Source organism: Peromyscus eremicus, chromosome 7 (assembly GCF_949786415.1).
Source record: "Peromyscus eremicus chromosome 7, PerEre_H2_v1, whole genome shotgun sequence".
NCBI lineage: Eukaryota > Metazoa > Chordata > Mammalia > Rodentia > Cricetidae > Peromyscus > Peromyscus eremicus.
Genome location: NC_081422.1, coordinates 99,532,965 through 99,558,830, shown reverse-complemented (window position 1 = coordinate 99,558,830; position 25,866 = coordinate 99,532,965). Strand labels below are relative to the sequence as shown.

The 25,866-nt window shown below is 42.5% G+C and overlaps 1 protein-coding gene across 6 annotated transcripts in view; it reads left to right on the top strand.

The window, feature by feature from the left end:
- Positions 1 to 25,866, top strand: part of Nek11 (NIMA related kinase 11) — a 266,743-nt gene that overhangs the window by 171,647 nt on the left and 69,230 nt on the right. For all 6 annotated transcript variants that reach the window (XR_009380324.1, XR_009380323.1, XM_059268513.1 and 3 more), the window contains one exon: positions 11,731 to 11,791. Coding sequence is in view for 4 of the 6 variants with exons in the window: in XM_059268513.1 (XP_059124496.1) it covers positions 11,731 to 11,791 (61 nt within the window). In the remaining 2 variants the exon portion in view is untranslated. The remainder of the gene's footprint in view (positions 1 to 11,730; positions 11,792 to 25,866) is intronic.

Here is a 25,866-nt window from a genome sequence, read left to right as displayed (position 1 = left end):
AATGAGGAAAGGGAATGGGTACGTATACCAGAGAGAGCAACCCCTATATCAGAAGTCACAGGTGATGAGGAGGCATTAGCTGTACCATGAGGGGCTCCTGAACTCTGGAAGAGAGTGGATTTTAAGTGAGAGGCTAATTCAGTGAAGAGTAGCTGAGCCTGAGTGTACCTTAGGGTTAGAGCATGTGCCTAGTGTGAGCAAGACCCTGCGTTTGAGTCCCACCACTACAAAAAGGGGGCCATGGTGGGTAAAAAAGGGGGGAAGGGAAGGGGGAAAGGAGAGGCAGGGAGGAGGAGAGAGAGAAATTTGTGGTGACAGAAATCATGTCAGTGGTGCAGGGGTAGCTGAAAGGACGCCAAGAGGACTGTGTGGGGTGAGAGCATCTTCACTTGGGTTGATTGGTGTCTGTGCAGGCACACCATTCTTAAGAAGTCATTATGGCACACTTGAGATCCGTGTGCCTCCATCTCTGCTGAGCTTATCTCACCGAAGGCAGTGCTGAGGTGGGTCCAGAATGGCCTTGGCTTAGTAGGAAAGAGGATATGGCTTAGTTTTCCCAGATGGGTGGTATGGACTCTGAGCAGACAGTAGCAGGTAAAAGAAACTGGTTCCTCACACCCCACATACCCACTGACGTCAAGGACCAGTGAGTATGACAGCATGCTGGGGTCTCCCAAAGATGGAGCCATCATGGAGGGTATATCTGTTTTGTGCATAGATCTACAGAGCTGAGCTGGCTTGGGGTTGTTCAACAGATGGAGAACATGGTGCCATGCCTGGTGTCGTACAGCAAAGGCATCTACACATCCCTTTGAGCAGCTCTCAGCCACTGGAATTTATAAGACCCTTCTGTAACTGGGAAGCCGTGTGTTTGTGTGTGTGTGTGTGTGTGTGTGTGTGTGTGTGTGTGTGTGTGTGTGTGGTGTGTGCACAGCTACAAGCTATCAGCCTCCTCTGGATTGATATGCCTTTGGGAGTTGACATAGCCCACCAGCCATGAGTATAGAGGATGCTGCATGTAGACAGATGGTTGCATTTTCACTGCCTCCAGGTAAAGGATCAGTGAGCACAATAACCCTCGAGGAGGCTCTTAAGAGCATCTAAAGATAGATAGACAATCTCCAAGGGACTATTGGAGTCTGCCCAAGAAACCCTCATCCTAAACTAAATTCTTATGGCAGCTGGGTTCTGTTTATTCATTCACTCAAATAATCCTCCTTTTGTTGTTGTTTGGTTTTGCTCTTTTATGGGGGGCCCACCACCCAGCTCCCAAATAACTTCACACACAGAGGCTTATTATTACTTATGAATGCCTGGCCTTACCTTGGCTTAGTTTCTAGCCAGCTTTTCTTAACTTACATTATCCTGTCTACCTTTTGACTCTGGGCTTTTCTCATTCTCTTACTTCTGTAACTCTTACTCCTACTCTGTGGCTTGATGTGTAGCTGGGTGGCTGGACCCTGGAGTCCCCCTCTTTCTCTGGCTCTTAGCTCTCTTCTTCTAGGTTCCTCCTTCTATATATTCTCTCTGCCTGCCAGCCCTGCCTATCCTTTCTCCTGCCTTGCTATTGGCCGTTCATATCTTTATTAGACCATCAGGTGTTTTAGACAGGCACAATAACACAGCTTCACAGAGTTAAACAAAAGTAACATACCTTAAAATAGTATTCCCCAACACCCTTTAGTTGGCCCAAGATACAATATTGTATATAGTTATCGTTTTACAGAAAGCAATGCCTAGATCTCTCCCTTCTTCACCCATATATTCAGCTTCAACAAGAAATTGATTGTTTTTATTTACGTAATTTTAAAATAAGGCTTCTTCCCTTAGTATATCATTTCTGACCCTTAAGTTTCAAACTTGCTCAATGTTCCTCTTAGCCACATGCACTTTATCCAGCCTGCAGGTGAGCTTTCCTTTCATTCCAAGGAGGAAGTTCTTTAGGGAAGATGGAAAAGGGGCAGCAGAACATCCTCGGCTCACACCCACCTTCCTTTGTTGCCTCTGCATCTTCATCCACACACTGATCACATTAGGCGTGAACAGACAAACCTTTGGGTCCTAGGTTCTCCTACAGTGGAGTCATACTGCTTTGTTCTATGCTAGGTGTGGCAAAGCCTCTTTCCTTCACTAGTTCACCTTTTCCACTGAGGTTCATTGTAGCTTGAATGGATCAAGCATGAATGGAGTCTCTTGGGTAAACAACAGCTTGGGAAGCAGGCTGCCTTGGAATGACATTTCTTTAGTTGCCCTTATCCATCCCACCAGTTTGAGCAGAAATCTGGGCTGGGTTCTCTTCTAGATGTTGCAGTGATGATTATGCACTCAGCAGTCATTTTTGAATCTTTTAGTAAAGACATAGTCCAGTCCACATATACCAGGTATGGGCCTATGGGCTTTATAAATGCTACTATAGCTGAGTCTTCCCTCAACCTATTTTACAGGTAGGGGAATGGAGGCTTGATACATTAAGCAATTTGCTCAAAACATGAGATTGAAAATGGCAAAGTGGGATTTAAACTCGAGCAGGCTGGCTTCAAAGTCCATGTCCTCTCTAGTCTTGATGCTATTTGTCTGAATCCCAGATTTGTGCCAATGCTCACCTTTTTCTTGTAGTTTGGAGGAAACCCAATTTATTCTATGCAGTCTAGCTCTCATATTCCACCTCCCAGGGGTTGGTTTATGAACAATATCCAGTTCAAGCCAGAAAACGACAGGATATGGTTTCTTGAGAAAGAAGAGGCTGTGGGAATGCTTGAAAGATAATGTAAAAATGTCTACTCAAGCTTAGTGCATGTATTGCTGGTTACATGAAGCTGGACGTGTCCATTATGACCTAGAAACTAAATAAAGCCACATATTCTAGAAGGAATATTGATATAGCAATATTATTCCATGATTGTTAGATCATCATTTCAAGACAGCATCCTGTGTGGTGGTATTGTGTTCCCCAAAATATGGTACACCCTAATAAACTTACCTGGGGTCAGAGACAGAACAGCCACTAGATACAAAGACTAGAAAATGGTGGCACTCACACCTTTAATCCTAGCACTCCAGAGGTAGAAATCCCTCTGGATCTCTGTGAGTTCAAGGCCACATTGGAAACGGCCAGGCATGGTGACACATGCCTTTAATCCCAGAAAGCAAGCCTTTAATCCCAGGGAGTGGTGGTAGAAAGCAGAAAGGTATATAAGGCGTGAGGACCAGAAACTAGAAGCATTTGGCCGGTTAAGCTTTCAGGCTTCTAGCAGCACAGTTCAGCTGAGAGCCATTCGGATATGAGGACACAGAGGCTTCCAGTCTGAGGAAACAAGATCAGCTGAGAAGTTGGCCAGGTGAGGATAGCTGAGGCTTGTTCTGTGTCTCTGATCTTCCAGTGTTCACCTCAATAACTGGCCTCAGGTTTGATTTTTTAATAAGAACTTTTAAGATTCATGCTACAATCCTGTCCATGTTCAACTGTAAATTTGACTAAAACAATACTTGAAATATGTACAAATGGCCATATTTGGGGCTTACCTCTAAGTAGTGGGCTTATCCCTGTACCCTCAGCCCTTTGGAGGTCTGTCTGAGTTGTAGATAGCCTGGGCTACAGAGTGAGACCCTGCTTCAAACAAGAAAGCCAAGAATGAACAGAACAAAAGATGGAATGTATGATGTCGGGTAGCTCTTGGGACATACTACTGCATTAGGTTTGGTGGCTGCATTTTAATTCCCGTGTGTGCTTCTTGGCATCTGCATGTGAATATTCTTAGGAATCTGACCCATTATGTCTGTTGGAGGGTTATATTCCAACAGTAATGCTCATAGAAAAACATCCCTGGGTTAGAAACTGCTTTTTTGCATCAGCGAGACTGCCCTATTGAAGAGGAGTTTGTGCTCTTCGGAAATCTGAGTTCTGTAGTTTGTATCAATAATAAGCTGATGAGGAAAATGATTGAAATGCTTGGTATTACATGTTTTAAAAATCCTCCAAAAAGAGCTTTTAAAGAATTAGCAAAGCACTGACTCAAAGCCAGTGTTCAGTCTGAACTCTTCCTTTCTAGTGTGTACAGGTTTCACAATACCACAGTGACTGACCCAGAAAACTTCAAGGGAAATGTGGTCGGTTTTATTGAATTTTATCATCTTTTAATTTGCCACATGCCTCTAACACCACATTTTACAAAACCAGGTTTTTCAAATATTTCTTCAATAGCAGCAGGAACAAGGGCAGGCTTTGCTATCATTTAAAATATATTATAAATTATTTATATATTATATAATATTACAAATTTATATTAGTATAATATATAGTATTATACAGTATATTATGTTAATATTCAGGGTGCCAATGTACATCATATGATTATAAGTTCCCTACCATATATAAACACTCTCTCTATATATGTGTGTGTATGTGTATGTTTTAATATGTATATATGAATATATGTGTTCATGCATGCACACATGTGTACTTGCATATTTGTGTGTACGAGTGCAGATGCACTTGGGCCACAGTGCCAATATGGAGGTCAGAGGTAACCTTGGGAGTTGGTCCTTGTCTCCCACCTCTTTTGAGACAGGATCTCTCTTTTTATTGTTTGCTGCTGTGCATGGAAGGCTGGCTGGCCTGCAAGCTTCCAGGGACTCTCTTGTCTCTGCCTCCTATCTCACTGTTGAAGTACTGGGATTACAGTTGCACACTCCTGTGTCCAGCCCCGGGATTACAGACACACACTCCTGTGTCCAGCCCCGGGATTACAGACACACACTCCTGTGTCCAGCCCTGGGGTTACAGACACACACTCCTGTGTCCAGCCCTGGGGTTACAGACACACACTCCTGTGTCCAGCCCTGGGTTTACAGACACACACTCCTGTGTCCAGCCCCAGGATTACAGACACACACTCCTGTGTCCAGCCCTGGGGTTATAGACACACACTCCTGTGTCCAGCCCTGGGGTTACAGACACACACTCCTGTGTCCAGCCATGGGATTATAGACACACACTCCTGTGTCCAGCCCTGGGATCATAGACACACACTCCTGTGTCCTGTGTCCAGCCTTACATCGATTCTGGGAGTTTGAAATCAGGTTCTCACACTGTGTGACTAACTCTTTACCTAGTTGGCTATCTTCCCAACCCCAAGCATGTACATGCACATGTGCCACCCCCCACACACACACACACTGTATTTTAAAAGTAAAGCTTAGCAAATAGAATCTTGTTCTTGTAGACACAAGAGATGGTGCAATGCCTAAGTCTTGATCATTAAAAAACATTTTTTAGGATCTATATTAGATTCCTCATGAATATAACTTTGAATTGTTAAATACACTGAAATTATATTTAATGAAGAAGAAAAGAAATATTGGAATGTTAATTTTATATGTCAACTTGACTGAACTGTAGGGTGCCCAGATAGTTGGTCAAATATTAGTGTGGGTGTTTCTAAAGAGGTATTTTGGATGAGATTAACATTTAATTGAGCAGTCTGAATAATCCTGTTGCCCTCTCTAGTTATGGGTGGACCTTAAACAATTAGCTAAAAGCTTAAATAGAACAAAGGCAGACTTTTCTTGAATAGTAAAGAATATATTTTGCCTTTAAATTAGATTTTTTTCTGCATTTATACTCAAACTACACAATAGTTTCCTGTGTCTCTAATTTTGCAGACTCATCTTACAGACTTCGGGACTCACCATAATCACATAAAATTTTCTCTCTGTCTCTCTCCCCCCATTCTCGATAATACAGCCCAATAGCTTGTGCAACTCATAGAAATCTGTCTACTGATTTCAACTGGAAATTCTACAAGGTACAAGCTAAGTTCTGTTAATATATTTGTCCATGAGAGAATTTCTCAGTGTCCTAGGACTCCACATGGTAGTCTAGGTTCCTAGGCAGTTACATTTGGAAGTGTTGAGTAAATTTGATCTTCCTTTTCCAAAAGTAGTCTTCACTGTTGCTATAACCCACTGTAGCCATGGAAGTTCTGGAAATGCAGGCTTGAAGAGCATATACATTTATTTAAAAAGGAGTCACTTTTGCCATTTCCTGAGCATTAGAGAATCTGTCTTCCAAGCACTTGGCCCACATGATTAAAGGCTAGTGGCAGTAGCCTTTGTCGTCTACTGAGATGCAGTTGTCCCAGGCCACTTAAATCCACCAAAAGTCAATAAATTGTGAAGCAGTAATGACATGTAAACATCTTTGTCAACAGCCAGTCTCCACATTGCATAAGCCTAACAGATGTTTTCTGTGGCCATGTCTCTGCTTGTGTGCCCACAGGGCACAGAACAATAGGAAACACCCGCAGGAAGCCTTGGCATGCACTTCATGTACTTCTCCCAGAATCAGTTATGTTCAAATAAGTGATAATTTCTAGAATCTTAGGAATGAGCTGTTTGCTCTTCCCTAATTTTTATTTATTATAAAAATGTAGGTACTGATTTTGTGAATTGTCTATTTTTCAAAATAGAGGAAGTTTGACTTAGCTATAAAATTACACTTGGAAGGACTATTTCTTCAAAATAGAGGAAGTTTGACTTAACTATAAAAATTACATTTGGAAGGACTGTAGCTAGAGTTTTCCTGCCTGGCCCACCTCAGGACAAATCTCTCTCACCTGTCAGACCCACAGCTGTTCAGACCCGACCAAGTAAACACAGAGACTTATATTGGTTACAAACTGTATGGCCGTGGCAGGCTTTTTGCTAACTGTTCTTACAGCTTAAATTAATCCATTTCTATAAATCTATACCTTGCCACATGGCTCGTGGCTTACCGGCATCTTCACATGCTGTTTGTCATTGTGGCGGCTGGCAGTGTCTCTCTGACTCAGCCTTCCACTTCCCAGTTTTATTCTCCTCCTCCTTGCCCCACCTACACTTCCTGCCTGGCCACTGGCCAATCAGTGATTTATTTATTGACCAATCAGCAACACACTTGACATACAGACCATCCCACAGTAAAGGACTTTCTTTTTTCTATTGAATAGAGTCCTTAAAATTTGAGATAAAGATGCTGAAGTGTAGCCCTTCACAGTTGATGGCTCATGGCGGGGATGGGGAAGGACTCAGTTCTCTTTAAGGGGATGGCCACTGGGAGTTTAACCATGCTCCATTGAGTGCATAGGCAACACAAACTGGACTTGGCATATTTTTCTTTTGGGGGTAGGCACAAGAGTGGGAGGATAGACCTGGGAAGAATGGGAAGCAAATGTGATCAGGGTGCATTGTATGAAATTCCCAAATAAAAAGTATTATGTTGGGGGAAAACAAGTACACTTGGAATCTATTGCAAGCCTTTACTTGAGGGAGACTAGGCAATGTCAGCCCCCTCCTTCTAAGGTCCCAATGACAAACCAAAGTTAAGTTCCACCACAGCTAGCTACTCCTAGGGAGCCATAAGTGTATTGGGCTTACTTACAGAGCATGGGTGAGGGGTCCTTTGGGGCAGGCGCATGGGTGTCCCTAAAGCACCCACACTCGCAGGTCAGCACCTAGCATAGATGATGACTTCCTCATGACTGCATAAATGGAGCCCCTTCCCTCCCCTCATCATCCCCAGCCTATGTACTCTGTCCCCACCTCAAGACCCCAAAGCTACTTTCAATTAGGACAGAATTGCATACAGCTGGTTAGGAGAAGTGGTTTGTATGGTTAATTTTTGTCAAGTTCACACAAAATAGAGTCATTTGGAAAGAGAAGAACTTTATTGAGGGAGTGCCTTCACCAGATTGCCTATAGTCAAGTCTGTGGGACAATTATTATAATTACTATTATTATTATTATTATTATTATTATTAATGGTTAATGTGGGAAGACCCAGACCACTGTGGGCAGTGATGCCCCTAGGCAAGTGGTCCAGGGTGTATAATAAAGCTGGCTGAGCAGGCCATGGGGAACAAGCCAATAAGCAAAGTTCTTCAGTAGTTCTGCTTCAGTTCCTGCCTCCAGGTTCCTACCCTAGCTTCAGTGGTGGGCTATGAATGGTAAACTGATCAAACCCTTTCCCCCCTAAGTTGCTTTTGGTCATGGTGTTTATAAAAGCAACAGAAACCTGAATGGGATGGTTAGATCACTCCTGTGAGGATCCCCTGACCCTCCTCACCCCTGTGAGGGAAGGTCAATGGTAAAGAAACCCATCTGTGATGAGCTTTTGCAAGCAGGCACAGACAGACCCCTGAAGAGGGTGACTGTTCGGCTTGGAAGATGCTGCTGTATTTTTACTGATCCTCAAATTATTTGAGATTTGGCCGGGAGAGGGAAAACAACTAAATATGTCAAAATATAGATAGGTAGATCGATTGAGTGAATTATTAGTTGGTTAATTGATTAATAGACCTCAACTGGGACAGATTTTGTCCCATAGGGAGGAAGTTTACAGTGTCTCATGCTATTTTAGGTCTTTACAGTGCAGGTTAGGGAGGGAGGTATTATAACAAAATCCTACTGACTTTTTTGGTTTGAGGCCACAGGTGCTGCTGAACATCATACAGTATATTAGAATTATCTGGTCCCAAATATCAGTAGTACTAAGCTTGAGGAATGTCTTTGTGAATACATAGATGGGGGAGTGATAAAGTACCCATAAGAAAATATCGGCACTGGGACGAATGATACATGGGTGTTTTCATGGAGACTTTGAAACTCTTCAGATTTCTATAAAATCTGAAGTACAATCAGTGGCTGCCGAGATGAAGAAATCGGTCTTCTCCAGGGATGGGCTCCTTGATAGGTTATTTAATCCCAAGTGATAAGTCCTAAACACATGCACATAAGAGCCACATTGAATGGGTTCAATGCGTTGCTATCCAGCACCAGTAGATAGTGCTTTGAGTGGCGGGGAGCCCTGGTATCTATCTGGAGATAGATGTCTACCCCCAGGGTTGATGCCATCCCCTCCTTGTGCATTGCAGAATCGGAAAGAGAAGTGCACCAATGTGCACTTGGTAGTTTTCATGAGCCAGGGGGTGTGATAAGTTTTAGGGATTTAAAAATGTAAAGCACTTGGTCAGTTAACTTCAGTTGTTTAGCATGTCAATGATTCTTTTCTATGTAAAATAGCAACACCAAAAATTAGTGGATTAAAGCAATGGTGTATTATTTCTCAAAATGTGTGTGTGTGTGTGTGTGTGTGTGTGTGTGTGTGTGTGTGTATACACATGTGCTTGTGGAGGCCAGATGTTGACATTGAGTGTCTTCCTCAAACTTTCCACCTCATTTTTTTTTGAGACAGAATCTCTCCCTGAACCTGGAGCTCACCAGTTCAGCTAGATGAGATGGATGGATGGCAGCCCAGGCATCTTCTCATTTCTGCCTCCACAGCATTGAGATTACAGGTGCACATTGCTGCACCTGCCTTTTCTATGCTGGGACTCCAAATTCAGGTCCCCATATTTATATTGCAAGCACTTTACCACGGTGATATCTCTCCAGATTGATTTTGTGGGTCTTCTGTGCTCATTGAATAGTTCTACTCCATGTGCTGTTCAGACACCCACATTGTTGCTGCCAGCTGGGAGCTTAACTGGTCCAAGACAGTATGACTCACAATTCTTGCTGTTGGCTGGGGCCGTTGCTTCCTCCCATGACTTCTCATGCTCTGGAGCCTCTGGCCATGAGATCCTCCAACAGGAGAGCATGGTTACTGGCTTCCTATGGCGTATGGTGTCTCAAGGTCCAGTCCTAAGTCATCCATTGCCACTTCTGTCATGTGCTGTGGGGAGAAGCAAGCTCCAGGGCCAATTCAGATCCAGAGGCAGGAGAAGAGACCCCACCTGTCGGTGTGAGGAACGGTGTGGGAACACAGGGATGGAAGGGGCTGTCGCAGCAGTGTTTGTAAAATGGCCTACTTAGTCAGAAGAACAGAGGTTTTGAGCTGGGAGGCTCCTTGACTGTTAGTTGACTCAGGCTGTGGTCTGCATATTTGGATCTCCCTCAGATATAATCACCAAGGAGATGGTTTTCGGTATTAGCCTTAGGGGTTGATTATGTCCTGAGGTTCTCCCCCTCATAAATAGATTACGGCCTTATAAAGTAAACCCAAGGAAAGTTCTATCCCTTCATGTGAATACACAAGGTGTTATCTGTGAACCAGAAAATAGGAGCACTCTAGCAACCAAATCCATCAGTGCCACAATCTTGAATTTCCTGGCCTATACACACACACACACACACACACACACACACACACACACACACACACCCCACATCAATCCAAATGGACCAAAAAAAAAAAAACCATTTCCACAGGTCTGGAGAGATGGCTCAGTGGTTAAGAGCACTGGCTGTTCTTCTGGATGACCCAGGTCCAGCCCCCACACGATGGCTATAACAATGTGTGACTCCAGTCTTGGGATCCACTGCCCTCAGGCACCAGGCACACATGTGCAGGCAAAACACTCATACATATTTAAAACAAATAAGCTAATCACTGGGAAGTCTAGCCCCTGGCTGGGGCCAGTACACCTGGTAGAGGAACCAGGCTTAGAACCCCAACTCCCTTGGTTGGTGTCATCAGCAGCATATGCAAATAGTGCCCCCTCTAGCAGAGGATGCCTCCCTGGAGAGTCTGTGACTCAAGGAGAATCTGTGACTCAAGGTTGTCCCCCAAGGGTACAGAAGGAAGGATCTGCTTGGCCTTCTTTGATTTCTGTGCCTGAAACCTACCTCCCTATTCCTGGGCCAGTGAGCAAGGATCTTTGGTATTTGACCTCACTGACCGGCACTAACCAGGCAAGCCCTCCTCATCGATGCCTTTTCTATACATTCTGAGCATGAGATGATGCTGAGTTTTACAACATGCATGAAAAGTAGCTGCCTGCACTCCAGAGAATGTTAGAAGAAGAAATCCTACATGCTTATGGAATGTGTTAGAGTAGCCCACCACACTTTTGTGGCTTTTCCTAGGATCTACGACAATTACTGCAAAGGGAAATGTTTGCTTGACTTGAAATGGAGCAGGTGATCCATAAATGATTAATTCCCCTCAATGTAGCCATAAACCTGAAAATAATTAAGAGGTTCCATTTTCCCAGATTGTTAGATGCTATTTTGGATTATTTGCAGCCTGCTGGGTGGAGAACACATATTTATTTTGCGTCAAAGACAATATTTGTTATCTAGTATAGTTCTGAAATCTCCCCAGCCCTCGTGGGAGATAACTGGCTTTCCTTGAGGACTGAGGTAAATGAGGAGGATAATTATTTGATGTATGACTCCTTGAAGGTCACAGATTTCCAAAGATATAGAAAAAAATTCCCTTGATTCCTGCTGTACTATTGATTAATAACATCTTGGTTTTTATTATTATAGCATTTAATGTATTTGAAGATTTAAATAATATTTGATTAATATGGAGAATTTGGAAAGCACAAAACAAAAGATGAAATCAGAGCCCTCATGTACTTGCATTTTGGTTGAAACCACTTGTAAGGTTTGGGGATAAGCTCAGGGTGGGGCACTTGCCTCACACCCCCAAAACCAAATACACTAAGGCCCACTGCTAACAGTGTTAGCATCCATTCTCCCCATCAGAGAGAACAAGCAGGTAATCTACAGACTAGTGTGCATACATTTACACAGATACAAAGGCATAGGTGTATATAGACACTGATGGCTTTCTTTAAAAAATAAAGCCACCTTATAAAATAACTTTGCAAATGATTCTATGTATGTGCTGTGTCTAAATGTAGTGTAACATGTTTCTGTCATTAAACATTCTTCTTGCATTGACAGGACAGTGATATTGAAGCCCTGGTTGGGTGTTTGGAAAATGTCCTGGGTTGTACCTCTCAAGGTAAGCCAGCTTCTTCAGATTCCAAACTGTAGTGATCTTTCTGCTTCTACCAGCATAGCCAAGGAGTGGAATGCTGTGGAGGAACCTCACAGATATTCTGATCACTTTCTGCATTTTACAGAGAAGGAGGCTGAGGCCAATAGAGACCATAACAGCTAGGACACTCGAGGAAGAACCCTTTATTATTATTACAAGTGACTTCCAGTCTCCAAGGATGAAGTCAATGACATTTGGTAGTCCTTTATGATCAAAATGGTAGCCTGGCAGTGCATAATAGGTTTAGAGTCCCTGGAAAAGGAATCTCCCTGTCCAGCTGAACCCACCAAAGAAGATTACACTCAGTGAAGCTGAAAGGCCTGTCACTCTGAAGGTCAGTCAGTTATTGGAAGAGATTTGGTCTGAAAAACAAAGCTGAAATGTCTTTAGTGTTGTCAGTCTCGATAAATAGGATTGCTGTGCTTCAATGATAAAACCCTATTTTTTTTTTGCTTCTTCTATTTTTTTTAATTCAAAAAGCCCAGCTGTGATAACTTTCAGCATTCAACAATAGATTTTTCACAAAGTGTTCTTTAAGATCCTAGATGAAAACCACTGAGGTTTTTTTCTTTCAAATTTTGAGTTAGTGTTTTAGGGATTTTAATTATAAAAACAAAAGCAGTATCTTCAAAGGAGATGGCAAGAATATAGAGATCAACAATGACATTTTTCTGTAGGGGAAACAGTCACCATTATTGGTTAGGAGCTTTCTGCATAATATATAGCCTTTTTCTAGCTTTAGCTACATCTCCAGGCACAAAGCCATAGTTACAAATAGCTCTTTGACTTTTACTTCCTGGCCACCACCCTGTGATCTGATTTCCTGCATATCAGCAATACTTGTTAAGGGCACCTCACTCCTGGGAATGGTCTAGAGGACCAGGGAGGCTGCCCTTGGCCAAATCATTTTTCCTCTGTATTTCAGTTAGATAAAATCTTCAAAGCAGATTTCTCAGGCAGGTTTTGGCAAAGGGGTGTGCACTGAGCAGCATGGCTCAGAAGCTACATTTCTCCTGTGTTTTTCCAGAAACTCATACTGTGTCTGGTGAAAAAGAGGCCCCTAGCAAGCATTTTCAGTTATTTTAGGAGCAATTAGATGCGAACCTTGTTAGTTTAGCAGCTGCAACCAAAATAGTTCCACTCTTACCTGTTTTACAAATTGGCTTTTCTACCTAAAACTGTGTCTTGAAAAAGACAGGCCCCTCTACAAAAACGTAACCTAGATTGTGTACGTGATGTCTAATTTCACTTCTAGGCTATATAATTTTATAGAAACAAGCATGGGGAGTGTGTAAGAAAAGCACACATTGATCTCTGCCTGGAGCCCCACTAAGATGACACATGTCAAGAGATAAAGCTGACATAAACCTACAGGAAAAAAAAGAGTAGAAGAAAGGTACTGGTGAATTTGAGAAGTTAGAAAGTAAATGGATGAATGGTGACTGATTTAGAAAGCAAGGAACTCTGAAAGCTAAGCTCCTAAGATGTGTGTGGGAGGGAGGGGAATACCTTTAATGTGGAGAAGCAAGCCAGCTGGTCCCAAAGAACCCCAGGAAGACTCAGGATTTAGCCTCAGTTACTCTGAGAGCAAGATGTGGGCAGAGAGGACTGGTTGACAGTATGAATAAAGAATAATAAGACTCCAGATCCTCTTCCCCCCATTAAAACTGCCAGGAAAGCCTTCCCACTGTAAGACACAAATGCCCCCACTAGATTTTATGGGGGCCATTAAGTGACAGTGGCTCTGAATTTAGGGACACAAAAGGCATGCATCATTTACCCACATCACAGATGTGATGAAAACAGAAGGAAGCTCAATGTCGATTAATAAAAAACCTCAAACGCCGCTTCACTTACCTACTCCTTCCAATACTGGCAGAGCACCATGGATCCATTCCAAGGACATCACTCAAAGCACTTACTGGACTAAGGTTCTTGTGAATGTGGATATCCTCTCAACAAAATGGCAAAAAGCAGACCTGCCAGTTGATAATACCAAATTTACAGAAAGAGCTTAATATGGCTTGTGATGTTTAACACTTAGATTTGAACACATAGCCAGATGGAATATGTATGTTCCCTATATCCCACATATATAATGTTCCTCATATCTAACAAACAGGAGAAAAGTCAAGACAAAAATCACACAAAATCCAGGAAACATAATGTAAGGAAGAAAGGAAAATTATCCTATCACTAAATTCATAAAAGATGTTAGAGAATCCTATAGAAACAAACAAAAAGGAATAGCCATAAAATAATAAAAAGCTATTAAAATTATAATTCAAGAGCAGGAAGGAAAATTCACTAGAATTAGGAATAATTTCCAGAATGAAATAAGCAATAAGAAAAAAATCAATCAAAGTGATTTAGAATCTAATTAAAAAATTTCAAGAAGAACAGAAAAGAACAAATTGATAGGTCTAGAGAGAATAAGACAGATCATGTATAAAATATCAGGAAAAATAATGGCTTCTCATTTTTTCAATAATACCAGAGGCTAGAAGATCATTTGAGCCTAGAATTTTTTATCTTCTCAACCACTAATCAAGTATAGATCTTTAAAAAAAAATCTATCCAAACCACCACCATCAACCTCATTCCATCATGAGAGAAGAATCAAGCCACTTCCAAACATACAACTTCAAAACATATCTCAAAAATATCTATGTCTCATGACTTTTTAAAGAAGTTTCTAGAAATCATGCTATATGAAAATATAGCAGTTGATTGAGAAAGAGTGAGGCAGGAGCTACAGGTGATGGGGGGGGGGTCAACACAAAAGAGCGCAGGGCTTCAGGGGGTGATAGCAAAGGAAGGTCTCCAGATGGCAACCGAGCAACAGACCTGGAGAGCAAGGCATTCAACTGGCCTGGGCCAGAGGACTTCAAGGTGGAATGGGCATGTGCCGAAGAGATGTGGAACTAATGATAACCCACTGAATCCGGCTATTAAAAGAATTTGGAGATGGATTAGAGTTCCTTTGGAGAGTTTAGGTATGGATTAGAGAGAAGTAGCCAGAAAACAAATTAATGTAAAAACACCAAGACAATTATTAACTCCTGGAAAAACAAAACAAACAAACAAAAAACTTAGAAAGGAAACATAACTTACAAACATTGTATGTATGACATTTATTTGGTCATAATGATTTAAAATTTTGATTATTTAAAATTTGTGGTATAGCTTTATTGGCAAGGTAGAGGAAAGAGAGAGAAAAAAGAAGGGAGGAGAGAGAGAATGGAACAGGGAGAGAGAGATGGACAAAGGAAAAAACAAAATTCAAATTCCCCAATGAAGAGTAGAAGGTTCATAGATCGTATAAAACAGGAAACTAAAATAAACATGTGATGTAGAAAAAAAAGCAAACAATAAAACACAAAGATGTTGAATATAGTTGATTTGGGGGAGTGGAACTCACAGGTTAGTTAGGAAAACTTTTTTCTTCAAATTGTTAATTTGGACTTTAAAAGTACTATGTACATGAATTCATATAAGTTAACTTAAATTTTTAAATCATTTTATGCATATGGATGTTTGGTCTGCCTGTATGTCTGTGTACCATGTGTGTGCTGGTGCCCACCAAGGCCAGAAAAGGTGTCAGATCACCCAGAACTAGAGTTAGGGATGGTGTGAGCAGCCAAGTGGGTGCTATGAATGAAACCCTGGTCCTCTGCAAGAGCAGCCAGTGCTCTAAACTGTGGAACCATCTCTCTAGCCTCATGTCGCTTTTTAAAATGAGCGTAGGAATAAACATGAGCTTGCAGGTATTCCTTCAATACACTGATTGCATTTCCTTTGGATATACACCCAGAAGTGAAATAGCTGGATCGTAACCATTTTTAGTTTTTTTGAGGTACTTGCATACTATTCCCCATAACAGCTATAGTAATTTACATAAGTATGTACAATTAAAATCATCATCAATGCATTGGAAAGTAGAGACCAATTCTGTTTCTTTCCTCTAGTGAACCTGCTCTTAAGCCTGGAATAAGACATTTGGACACCTTGATTACTAAGATTATAGTAAACTTAAATGTTTGTTTGAGACAGGATCTCTCTATGTAGCCCTGGTTGTCCTGGAACTTGCTATGTAGACCAGGCAAGCCTTGAACTCACAGAGATCATCTAAACTTTTTGTTTAAATTAGATTGTCAGAGAAAAGTTACATACACTCCAAAGTTCTAATAGCCCATCTCCATGTTCTCTAATTGCAAGGCTGATTAAGTTCATCAAAGCTGGATGTTCCTGCATTAGAGTGCCCGAGCATCTGCCTAAAGTAGTTATAAGGCATTTCAGAGTTTACCACAAACAAACTGCTAAACTGTTTGCTGCCTAAAATTACTTCTCATCACTGGTAACTTCCGATGTGTTTGCTTATGATGTGTCTCTGCTGTTGTGATAAAACAACCTGGGGAGGAAAGGGTTTATTTGGCTCACCCATCCTGATCACAGTCCACCATTGAGGGAAGCCAGTCAGGAACTCAAGCAAGAATAGGCAGGAACCATGGATAAAAGCTATTTATTGGCTAGATTCCACATTCATGGTCATCTACCTTTCTCTTTTTTAATAAAAAGGTAATTAAAATGAAATTACATAATTTTCCCTCTTCCCTTCCTCCCTCCAATGCCTATATACCCACCCCTGCTCTCCCTCAAATTCATGGTCACTTTTTCTTCGTTAGTTATATATAAGTATAAACATGTAAATATATAAATACAATCTGCTGAATCTGATTAGAGTTGCTTGTATGTATGTTTTAAGTCAGACCACTTGGTATTGGGTAACCAACTAAGGGGGTGCAGCGAAAATAAGCCCCTTTAGTGTTATCATGTCTATTGATATTGTCATTGTTCAGGTCTTGTTTAGGCAGGTGTATTGTTCAGGTATTGTAGATGTAGCTTCTCTGTCATGTTATAAGACATTCTAGTCTTATAGTTTTTCCTCCAGGACCACCTGCCCCAGGTGGCACTGCCCAGAGTGAGCTGGACCCTCCCACGTCAATCAACAATCAAGAAAATGCCACACAAACATGCCTACAAGCCAGTCTGACACAGGCATGTTCTCAATTGGGTTTCCTTTTTCCCAGGTGTGTCACAATGACAATGGAGATTATCCATCACAGTGTTTGTGTATATGGTATATGAACACACATGTGTGTGAGGTCAGAGGAGGATGTCAGGTGCCTTGCACTGTCAACCTTTGCCCTATTCCTTTAAGCCAGGGTCTCTCACTAAATCTCCATCTGGTCTGGCAACCAGCAAATCCCCCAACAATTCTCCTGTCTCTTACCCCAAGACCTGTGCATTTCAGGTCCTCGTGCTTACATAATAAGCACTCTATGCACTGAGAAATATCTCTATCCCACACCTAGAAACTAACAACACCTGAGTCTGTTCAGTGGATGTTACTCATAATGGAGGGAGCTTTGATTTATAGCTATAGGTATTAAGATGATGGAATCATGTGCTTCAGAAATAACCAGTTCATGGAGGGAACTCACAGAACGATCCTCATTATATATAAGAAACTGACTACTTTCGGGATTTTGGGTACTTCTCTGTCATTAAAGAAACAATGAAAGTAATCTCTTCTTTAGTCTTGTAGGGGTGAGAACCCAAGATTGCTCGGACCATTGATATTTGTTTTACTCTGACTACTAACTACAGCTAATTGTCTATAATAATAGAGCACATTAGTCATTGTGGCTACTAATACATATCAGGATGTCACTGGAATCCAAGAGATAATTCAAATTTAGATGTATGAGAATATTAACCTTGTCACAAAACGAAACAAAACAAAAAACCATGAAAGTTCTGTGAATTGAAATGGTTCTTCTCATATACAGCATCAGCCCATGCATTTTGGAAGTACCCAGGTGTCCACTGAGTGTGTTAGGACATTAAGAATCTTTCACAAAACCCTTAGGAGTGTCTCTTGGTCATCTACAAGAAAGAACAACAGAGATGTCCTCTGAGGGTTACTTACTGGGCAAGTTGTCCCTGTACAGCCCTGGAAGTCTGGAAGGTAATACTTTGATCCCACTCCAGATCCGACTTTTTCTGTGACTCAGAGCAGAGTTAACAGATTTTCCCTGTCTGCATCACTGGTGACTGTCTTGGTAAGGGAGTCAACATTTGTGTAGGTTCTAGAGATCCTGAATGAGAAGGCGCCCCCTCTGACTCCAAGTTCAATAGGCTACTCTCTGTTACAGCATCAAGGGCAGATAAAATTGGTGATCCCTACACTGGAGCATGTATTAGAATCATTTTGAGGACTTCAAACATGGATCTGGTGTATAGCCATTGACCCACTTTTCTAACATCTCCTCATGTAATGTACACAAGTCTTCCCTGGAACCTGCATTGCATTTCTCCTTCATCCATAAAACCAGACACTGGGGAGGTCTAGCAGGTTCAAGGATTGTATCATGCACTAGATTTGGGGCAATTTGGAACAGCATAAACCTTGTAACAATACCAGAGAACACCCAGTAGGTCCTTCTTCTTACATGGAACACCAGTAAGTATCCAGAGAGCACCCAGCTGGTCCTCACATGGAACGCTAGTGTTTCTTCAGACATGAAGGACGAATTATTACCTATCGGGGACTGCGAGGGTCCAGCCCCTTGAAAGTCCCCTTCCAGGGTCTGGGAAGAATCTACAACCAGCTGATAATTAATCTTTGATGAGAAGAAATGAATCTATGTACACAAAACTCCTTAGTCTGTACACTTTATTCTTCTGAGTCAGTTACAAGCTTATATTCTGCTCTCGTATTTAGCTCATTTCTAGCCTGATTTCTCTCTACACTTGTCTGCAGTCCCCTCTAGGTTCTATCTTAATTCCTTCATCTAGTTCTGCCCCTTCTAGGTTCTCATCCATCTTGTTCCTTCCCATATCATCTTTCCTCCCATCTTCTTCTCTCTCCTCATCTCGTTCTTCCTCATCTTGTTCTTCCCCATGTGGCTCTTCCTCATCTTCCATCTCGTTCCTCTAGTCCTCTCTTCTAGCCCTTCCATCTAGTTCTTCCCCATCTCAGTTTGTTCCTCTCAAGTTCTTACCCGTCTAGTTCTCCCATACTCTTCTCTTCTCTGACTCCCTGTGCCCTGGAAGTCCTGGTATATAAAGCCAGGCTTCCAGGGTCAAACGGAGGGGTGATAAGAATCACATAGGAAGGCAATAACCATTAATTATCATTTGCAACCCCAAAGGGAAGTGACCAAAGGGGAAATGAATTAACTAAAGGCTAAATTCGGGTAATATCTAAGAAGAGGGAATCTTATGTGCTCAACTATAGTCTTAAACGTGATTAGTAGAAAATGTTAAGAATCTGTAAGTTGCTAGGTCAATGGGAGAAAATAAAACTGTCTTCTTTTTTCCTGTGGCTCCTATCTGTCCAAGCTATCTGCCATTTTTTCTGCAGGGTGGGGGAAAGTGTGCTCAGTCGCTAGGCAACCTGTGTACAGCTAGATGCCTCTGGTGATAGTTAAAGGGAGATCTGGAACCAGAGGTAAGGTTTGGGAAAGGAGGAAGTAAATCTTAATTGGCACATCCGCCAGGCCTTCTCAAACAGGTAGCCTGGATGGTTAAGTCTGTTCTTAGAGAATAAAGAGGTATCTCTGATAAAGTATTCTCCTCCATCTGGAGATGGACCTGGCCAGATGCTGCTAATGATGATAATTACAGGGAGGCTTGAACTGGGGTTCTGGCTGAGCATTGCTGTCAGCACAGAAGGTTATCTAAATATTCCTAGAAGCGGTTAGGTAAGGAGTTAAGAGGTCTATAAAGTTAGTAAGGCTGTAAGAAAGGAGGGTCCGAGCTGAATTGCACCTGACCTAGGTGGTGTCTCCTTGTGGAATTTACCTTAAATCAGGAGAGTTGCATGTAGACTGCTTTACTGCTAGTCCTTGAAAGTGGCCAAGGGAGATATCTGATTCCAGAGAAAGCCTTTCCTGAGGCTGTTCTATAAATACTTGGAATGTGTATGTCCAGAGAGTGATCAGTCCACACTGTTAGCCCTTCTTAGGGAAAAGTCAATTGGGAAAACTATGAAGGCACACATGACTTTCATAACAGAATACAGCTGATATATAACAAGCCAAGCAACACCAAAAACTCCTTGGGATTTGGCTTCCTCTGGAGGAATTCCCTGCTTCCTCCAGGTAGTGGCCCTGCCATAACCAGCTGAGTTCTTATAATATATTCCTGCGGCCCGCAGCAATTACCCTAAATGAAAGTACCCAAACGACCCAGATTGTCCTCAGTTTTTTCCACAGGGAAAGGGAAACAAGTCTCATCTGTAACCTGGAGACTGAATGATTCTAGGTGGGATTAGGAAGGAGGAAGAGGGACAGAAAGAGCAGAAAATGAGGCACGGCCCAAGTATAAGCAGTGGCCGTTTTCCCAAGTGCAATTACTTTAAAAGAATAAAACTTCTGGACTTGGAATGTGTGTGCTGCGAATGCTTGTGAACTTTGTCACAATAACCGTGATGCTGCAGAGTAATGGAGGAAGCACGGTCCCTATCTAGATGGCTCAGGGACGGGACAGGCAGCCTGTGTCACGATCAGAGAACAGTCTTTTTGTTCTCTTGCCAGAATCATCAAGCCTGTGATTATAATGGGAAGTCCAGGTACATAATTTTCATTCTTTTAAAAATGTATTTCTTGCTACTGTATGGGTGGGCACATGCCACAGAGCACATGTTGGGGGGCCAAGGGTAATTTGTGGACAGTTTTTTCCCCTCCACCTTTACTTGAGTTCTGTGGATCAAACTCTGGTCTCCAGGTTTGTGTGGCAGTAAGTGCCTTCATCCTTTGACCCATCTTGCTGAACTGGTTTAATTTATTCCCTAAAGAAATAGCGTCTTCTTTCTCTAAGCCACATTTGGGGAATAACATGAAGCCAAAAATGTCAAATATTTGCTACAGTAAGGGCTTTTGTTGTTGCCAAGAGAGAACTTAAAAATACCAAAGAATTTAGGTAGGAAGACTGGGAGACACCTTGCAGTGTTTTATGGCAGCTTGTGCTCTTCTGGCTTCTGCAGAAACCAAGGATGATGTGATGCCAGGTAGTTTCTTGTGTACCTTCCATGCTGCTGACTGTAGAGGGAGCAGGTGCTTCATGCAGTAATAGCAGATTGACACAATGAAGTGAGTGTCCATGCTGGGTTCTCACTTACCCAGAGGAGCACAGCAGTGGCAGGGGCATGCCCAGCATGGAGTGCCTGCCAGCAGAACCAAAGCCATGGCCCCGGGGTCTGTCCAGCTAAGTGCTCAGCTGAGACTGGATGTCCACAGCATCTAGCTTAGGAGAGGAGTTGGAATGCAGATTTCCTGGCATCCATCTCAGCCCCGGGGGTGGGCCGATGATGCCTCTGGGTTATTTGACTGTGGCAGTTACCCTTGTGAGTCAGCAGGTTAACCTGGCCATTTGATCTGTGCTGGCTCTCAAGGGAGAATAGTAAGCTCTTCTTTCTAGTAGTTAGGAGTCACCAGACCAATTGCTTTGTTCTTGAGACCACTTGTGGTTCAGTCAGCAAAACAAATGTATCCAGTTATTTAAAAGTACTATGCATTAGGGTCCTTCAGAGGAATGGAAAAAATAGAAAATGCACATACATACATATAGACAGACAGGCACATGTATATACATACACATACATACATATGTGCATACATACACAATACATATGTATATATACATGCATGTGTACATACATACACACATATGCATACATACAAACATACATACATGGGTTTATTGGATTGGTTTACATGATTAGAGGCTGGATAGCTGAACAATGACTATCTACTGAGAACTGAGTAGTTTCTCAGTCAAGAAACAAGAAGCCTCAGAATAAGGGAGGTGGGGTGATGACCTAGCACCAGTCTGAAGTGAAGGCTGCAAGCAGCTGGACAGTTGTTGGTGCAAATCTGTATGGAGAGGCAGACGATAGCACTGGAGTCTGTATTGTGAGAGCAGCAGCAATAGACGCCCTTGTTCAGGAAGAGTGGAATGTGTATGTGCTGGCTGAGACCCTTCTCCGTTCATTCCGCCCAGGTTCCCAGCATGTTGGAGGGTGCTGCTCACACTCAGGGAAGACTTACTCCTTCCCTGGATGTCCTTGTTCTCTCACTTATCCATCCTTTCTGGAAACGCCATGCCAGACACACCTAGAAGTGTGCTTTCTGATCCTCTTCCTTCTCTCAATTCAGTCACGTTGACCATCAAGATTTCACCATCACAGTGTTGAACTGTTGAGTGCGAAAACTTAGAAATCTGCAGAAAGCTACACTCAACTAAAAATCACTTGATTTTGAAGCATGTTTGGACTCGTTGTTGGCACAGAATCTTTCTAGGGTGCATATGGGAGCATCAGATGTGCCTGTTGTTCGTGTTTTCAGGGAGCTCTGAGATGGGTAGATATGTTGCCATATCCGAACAGGACACAGTGAACACACCGTGAGAGGGTAATGGGAAGTGCCAGTGTGCTTCTCACAGTGCCGAGAGCATCAGACCCATCAGACAGCTATTCCATGCCCTCCCCTGTGAGGTTCTGACCCAGTAGGAGCCCAGGGGACTGGGTTATTATTAACTAGTCTTGGTGATGCTAGTCCAGGGACCACACTTCAGGAACAACCAAGATTCAAAACCAGGGACAGACATGCTGTCACTGCTAGCTAAGACCTTCAAAAACACTTATATTGGATACATTTTGGTAACTTGAACAAAGTTTTGATAAAAGTGCCTCACCTTCAAATTTTGATATTCACAACCTAGAAATATATTTTTCTTTCTGCATACACATTATACTAACTTGGAAGAATTAAATATTCTGACCTAGAAAACCTGTATTTAAAAACTTAAATATATCTCAGAGTCATGTGTAAAAACAAACACACACAAGTACACTTACCACAGAGTTACATATAATAGCAGAGAACTGGGATCACAATCAATGCTTAGCAACTGTGGCTAATACACCTTCAAAAAAAGCTCTGTGTGGAGTGATGTTGTAGCTACATACTCATTGGTAAGAAAGGTGTCACAAAAACAATGATGTGTGCAAGGCCATATTTGATGCAAGCACACATGCACACACATGCACATGTGTGCCCTAGAAATATGAAGTGTTCATTTCTTCTCTGAACTTCTTGCTTTCTCTGTGTTTTCCAACTTGTCTTCAGTGAACATGGATGACTTGAGTGATTCTTTTCAACTGAAAGAGAGGGGGATAATGGCATGGTTTTTGTATTAGTCTTCAAGCTAATTGAAGCCAATGCTCCAGAAAAGCAGGGTTTGTTTTCAAAGCTAAGTGTCTCCACACTGGCAGAATAGAATACTGAACCCACACAGTAGCTGTTGTCTGAGGAAGAAGTTACAGTCTGGCTTTCTCATCTCTCTCTGACTGGTACCCACACTCCATTACAAGACATTAATCTAAAGCCAGGGATTTTCCCTCCTCTTTTTATTGATACAGGCTTGTCTTAGAAGTCACTTCTATACATTTAAGAGGAAAGGAGACTTTCCAGAGCCCTAGCTAGTGCTGTTTTCTTTTCAATCTTCTATAAGATTCAGTTGAAAGTTTATAGCGGGAAACATCCATGTAAAAACTAGACGGTTTATGCATTTTCTGTCTTCTGGTATTTACCATCGCCCCTGTGAGATGACAGGCGCGTTTACTTTTCCAAGCTGACCTACTTTCCCCCCAACAACTTGGTATTGGCATAGACACTGGGGTGCTATTTGTTTTTGAGAAGGTGCCTGGTGGCTGGTGCCCTAGGGATGAGGGAAGCGGTGTAAATTTTTCTTTGGCCTTTACCAACCATAGTGCGCACACATGGACACACAACGAGAGACTTCTGTTTAGTTTTCATCATAATCCTAACAGGTAGCTTTATGTGCATAGATGAGGAAATGGAGTCACAGAGTCAGGATTCAACCCACAGCCCTCTGACCCCATTCACACACTCGTCTGTTGTGTCCCAGGTCCCTCCTGGTAGAAGGCACTGGAGGTGGTTGTCACCTAGCTCATCTTTTCCCCTTCCCTCCTGTTGGCTTTCTCTCCCCCTCCCCTGACTCCTAATGTGGCTTGGCTTTGACACGGTTGCTGCACCACGGCTGCCATCGACTTCTTATTTGGTGGCTTCAATTCTATGTCAATACACATAATTCTCTGAAAGAGCTGGAATGGGTGCAGGGTGATAGGAATGGTCATACCATCCTTTCTACTATTGCTTTTAATCTCAAGACAACCATTTCCATTCCCCACCCCAACCCACTTCCTTCAACCTAAGTTGCCATGATTAGGGGGCTAGCTTCTGCAGGAAGCAACCTCTGACACAAAGTGGGCTGTGTAGGACATCCATGTGTAATTGATCCTTGAAGCCACAAGTGGAAGGGACACAGGATGAGGCAAACGAGAAGCTAAGCAGTGCTGCATCCCTGACAGACCCTCACCAGACACGGGGAGCTCAGATCCCCACTTGTCCTAAAAGACATCAGGGCCAGCTTTCTGTTCTACCACGGTCAGTCATTAAATGTGGACCACCTGGAAGAGCACAACTTGGGGGAGACAGCTTTATGCTCTTCTAGAAAGGACCACAATTGGAGGCTGTCTACAGTTGGGGTAACACATCCATTCTTCCTCAAAGGTATCTCTGAACAATGCATTCTCTTTTTGGGATGTTGGGATGACACAGCAAAGCAAGGCAGCAGCCTACTTTGCCAATTTTAGGCAATTCTATTGCTATCCTAAATTCACTATCACCACAGGAAAAGCTCAAGAAGAGCATCTTCCCAGAGACTGAGTCAGCTAATCCTCTTAGCAAAGTGAACAGCTTTCATGGTGCCCCACTGACACATGGGCCTTCTGGGAAGAAGCTCTTGGCTCGCCACCAGGGAGGGCAGGAGTGAGGGGCAGATGTAATGTTTTGCCCACATTTCAGCCTTTGGAGGAGGGTTTTTATCGGATGATCTGAATTTGTTTAAATCAGTACATCAAAATCCATATATGGGGGATTAGAAGGAGTACTCTTTTAGGGGGTCTGACTGTGGTGATATTGTGTTCCCCAAAATATTGTGCACCCTAATAAACTTATCTGGGGTCAGAGAACAGAACAGCCACTAGATATACAGGCCAGAAAATGGTGGTACTCACACCTTTAATCCTATCACTTGGGAAGCAGAGATCCATCCGGATCTCTGTGAGTTCAAGGCCACAGTGGAAACAGCCAGGCATGGTGAAACACGCCTTTAATCCTAGGAAGTGAGAGCAGAAAGCAGAAAGGTATATAAGGCGTGATTAAGCTTTTAAACTTTTAACAGCAGTTCAGCTGAGAATCATTCTGGATGAGGACTCAGAGGCTTCCAGTCTGAGGAAACAGGATCAGCTGAGGAATTGGCAAGGTGAGGTAGCTGTGGCTTGTTCTGCTTCTCTGATCTTCCAGCATTCACTCCAATACCTGGCTTCGGGTTTGATTTTATTAATAAGACCCTTTAGAGATTCGTGCAACAGTCTGACAAATGTAGTTCTAGCCTGAACTCTTCCCCTTCTGACTCCGCAACTTTGGGCCAAGTCTCAGAGGTTCTCCTTACCTCAGTCTCCCCATTGGTAAAATGAAGTGTTTGTCTTGAGGAGTTCTACAGCCACCACCATGATGCTTCTCCATCACTGAGGTCAAAGGTCCGAAGTCAGCAAACTGTGGCCAGCAGGCCAAACCTAGCTTACTGCCTGTTCTTGTGAGTAAAATTTCCCTGGAACATAGCCATGTTCATTCCTGTACTTGTACCTATGGCTGAATTCATGCTAGGACAAAAAAAGTTGAATAAATATGACAGAGATTGTATGGCCTTCAAATTCTAGAATAGTGATTAACTGTCCCTTTTCAGAAAAAAAAAAAAAGACCTCTGGTCTATGAATATCCCATCATTTCCCATTCCAAAGAGGAGAAGAAACAGGGGCCATGAGGACATGGTTTCACAAACATTTGGACAAAAAGTTGATGCCTGTCAAGCAACAGCTAATTTCT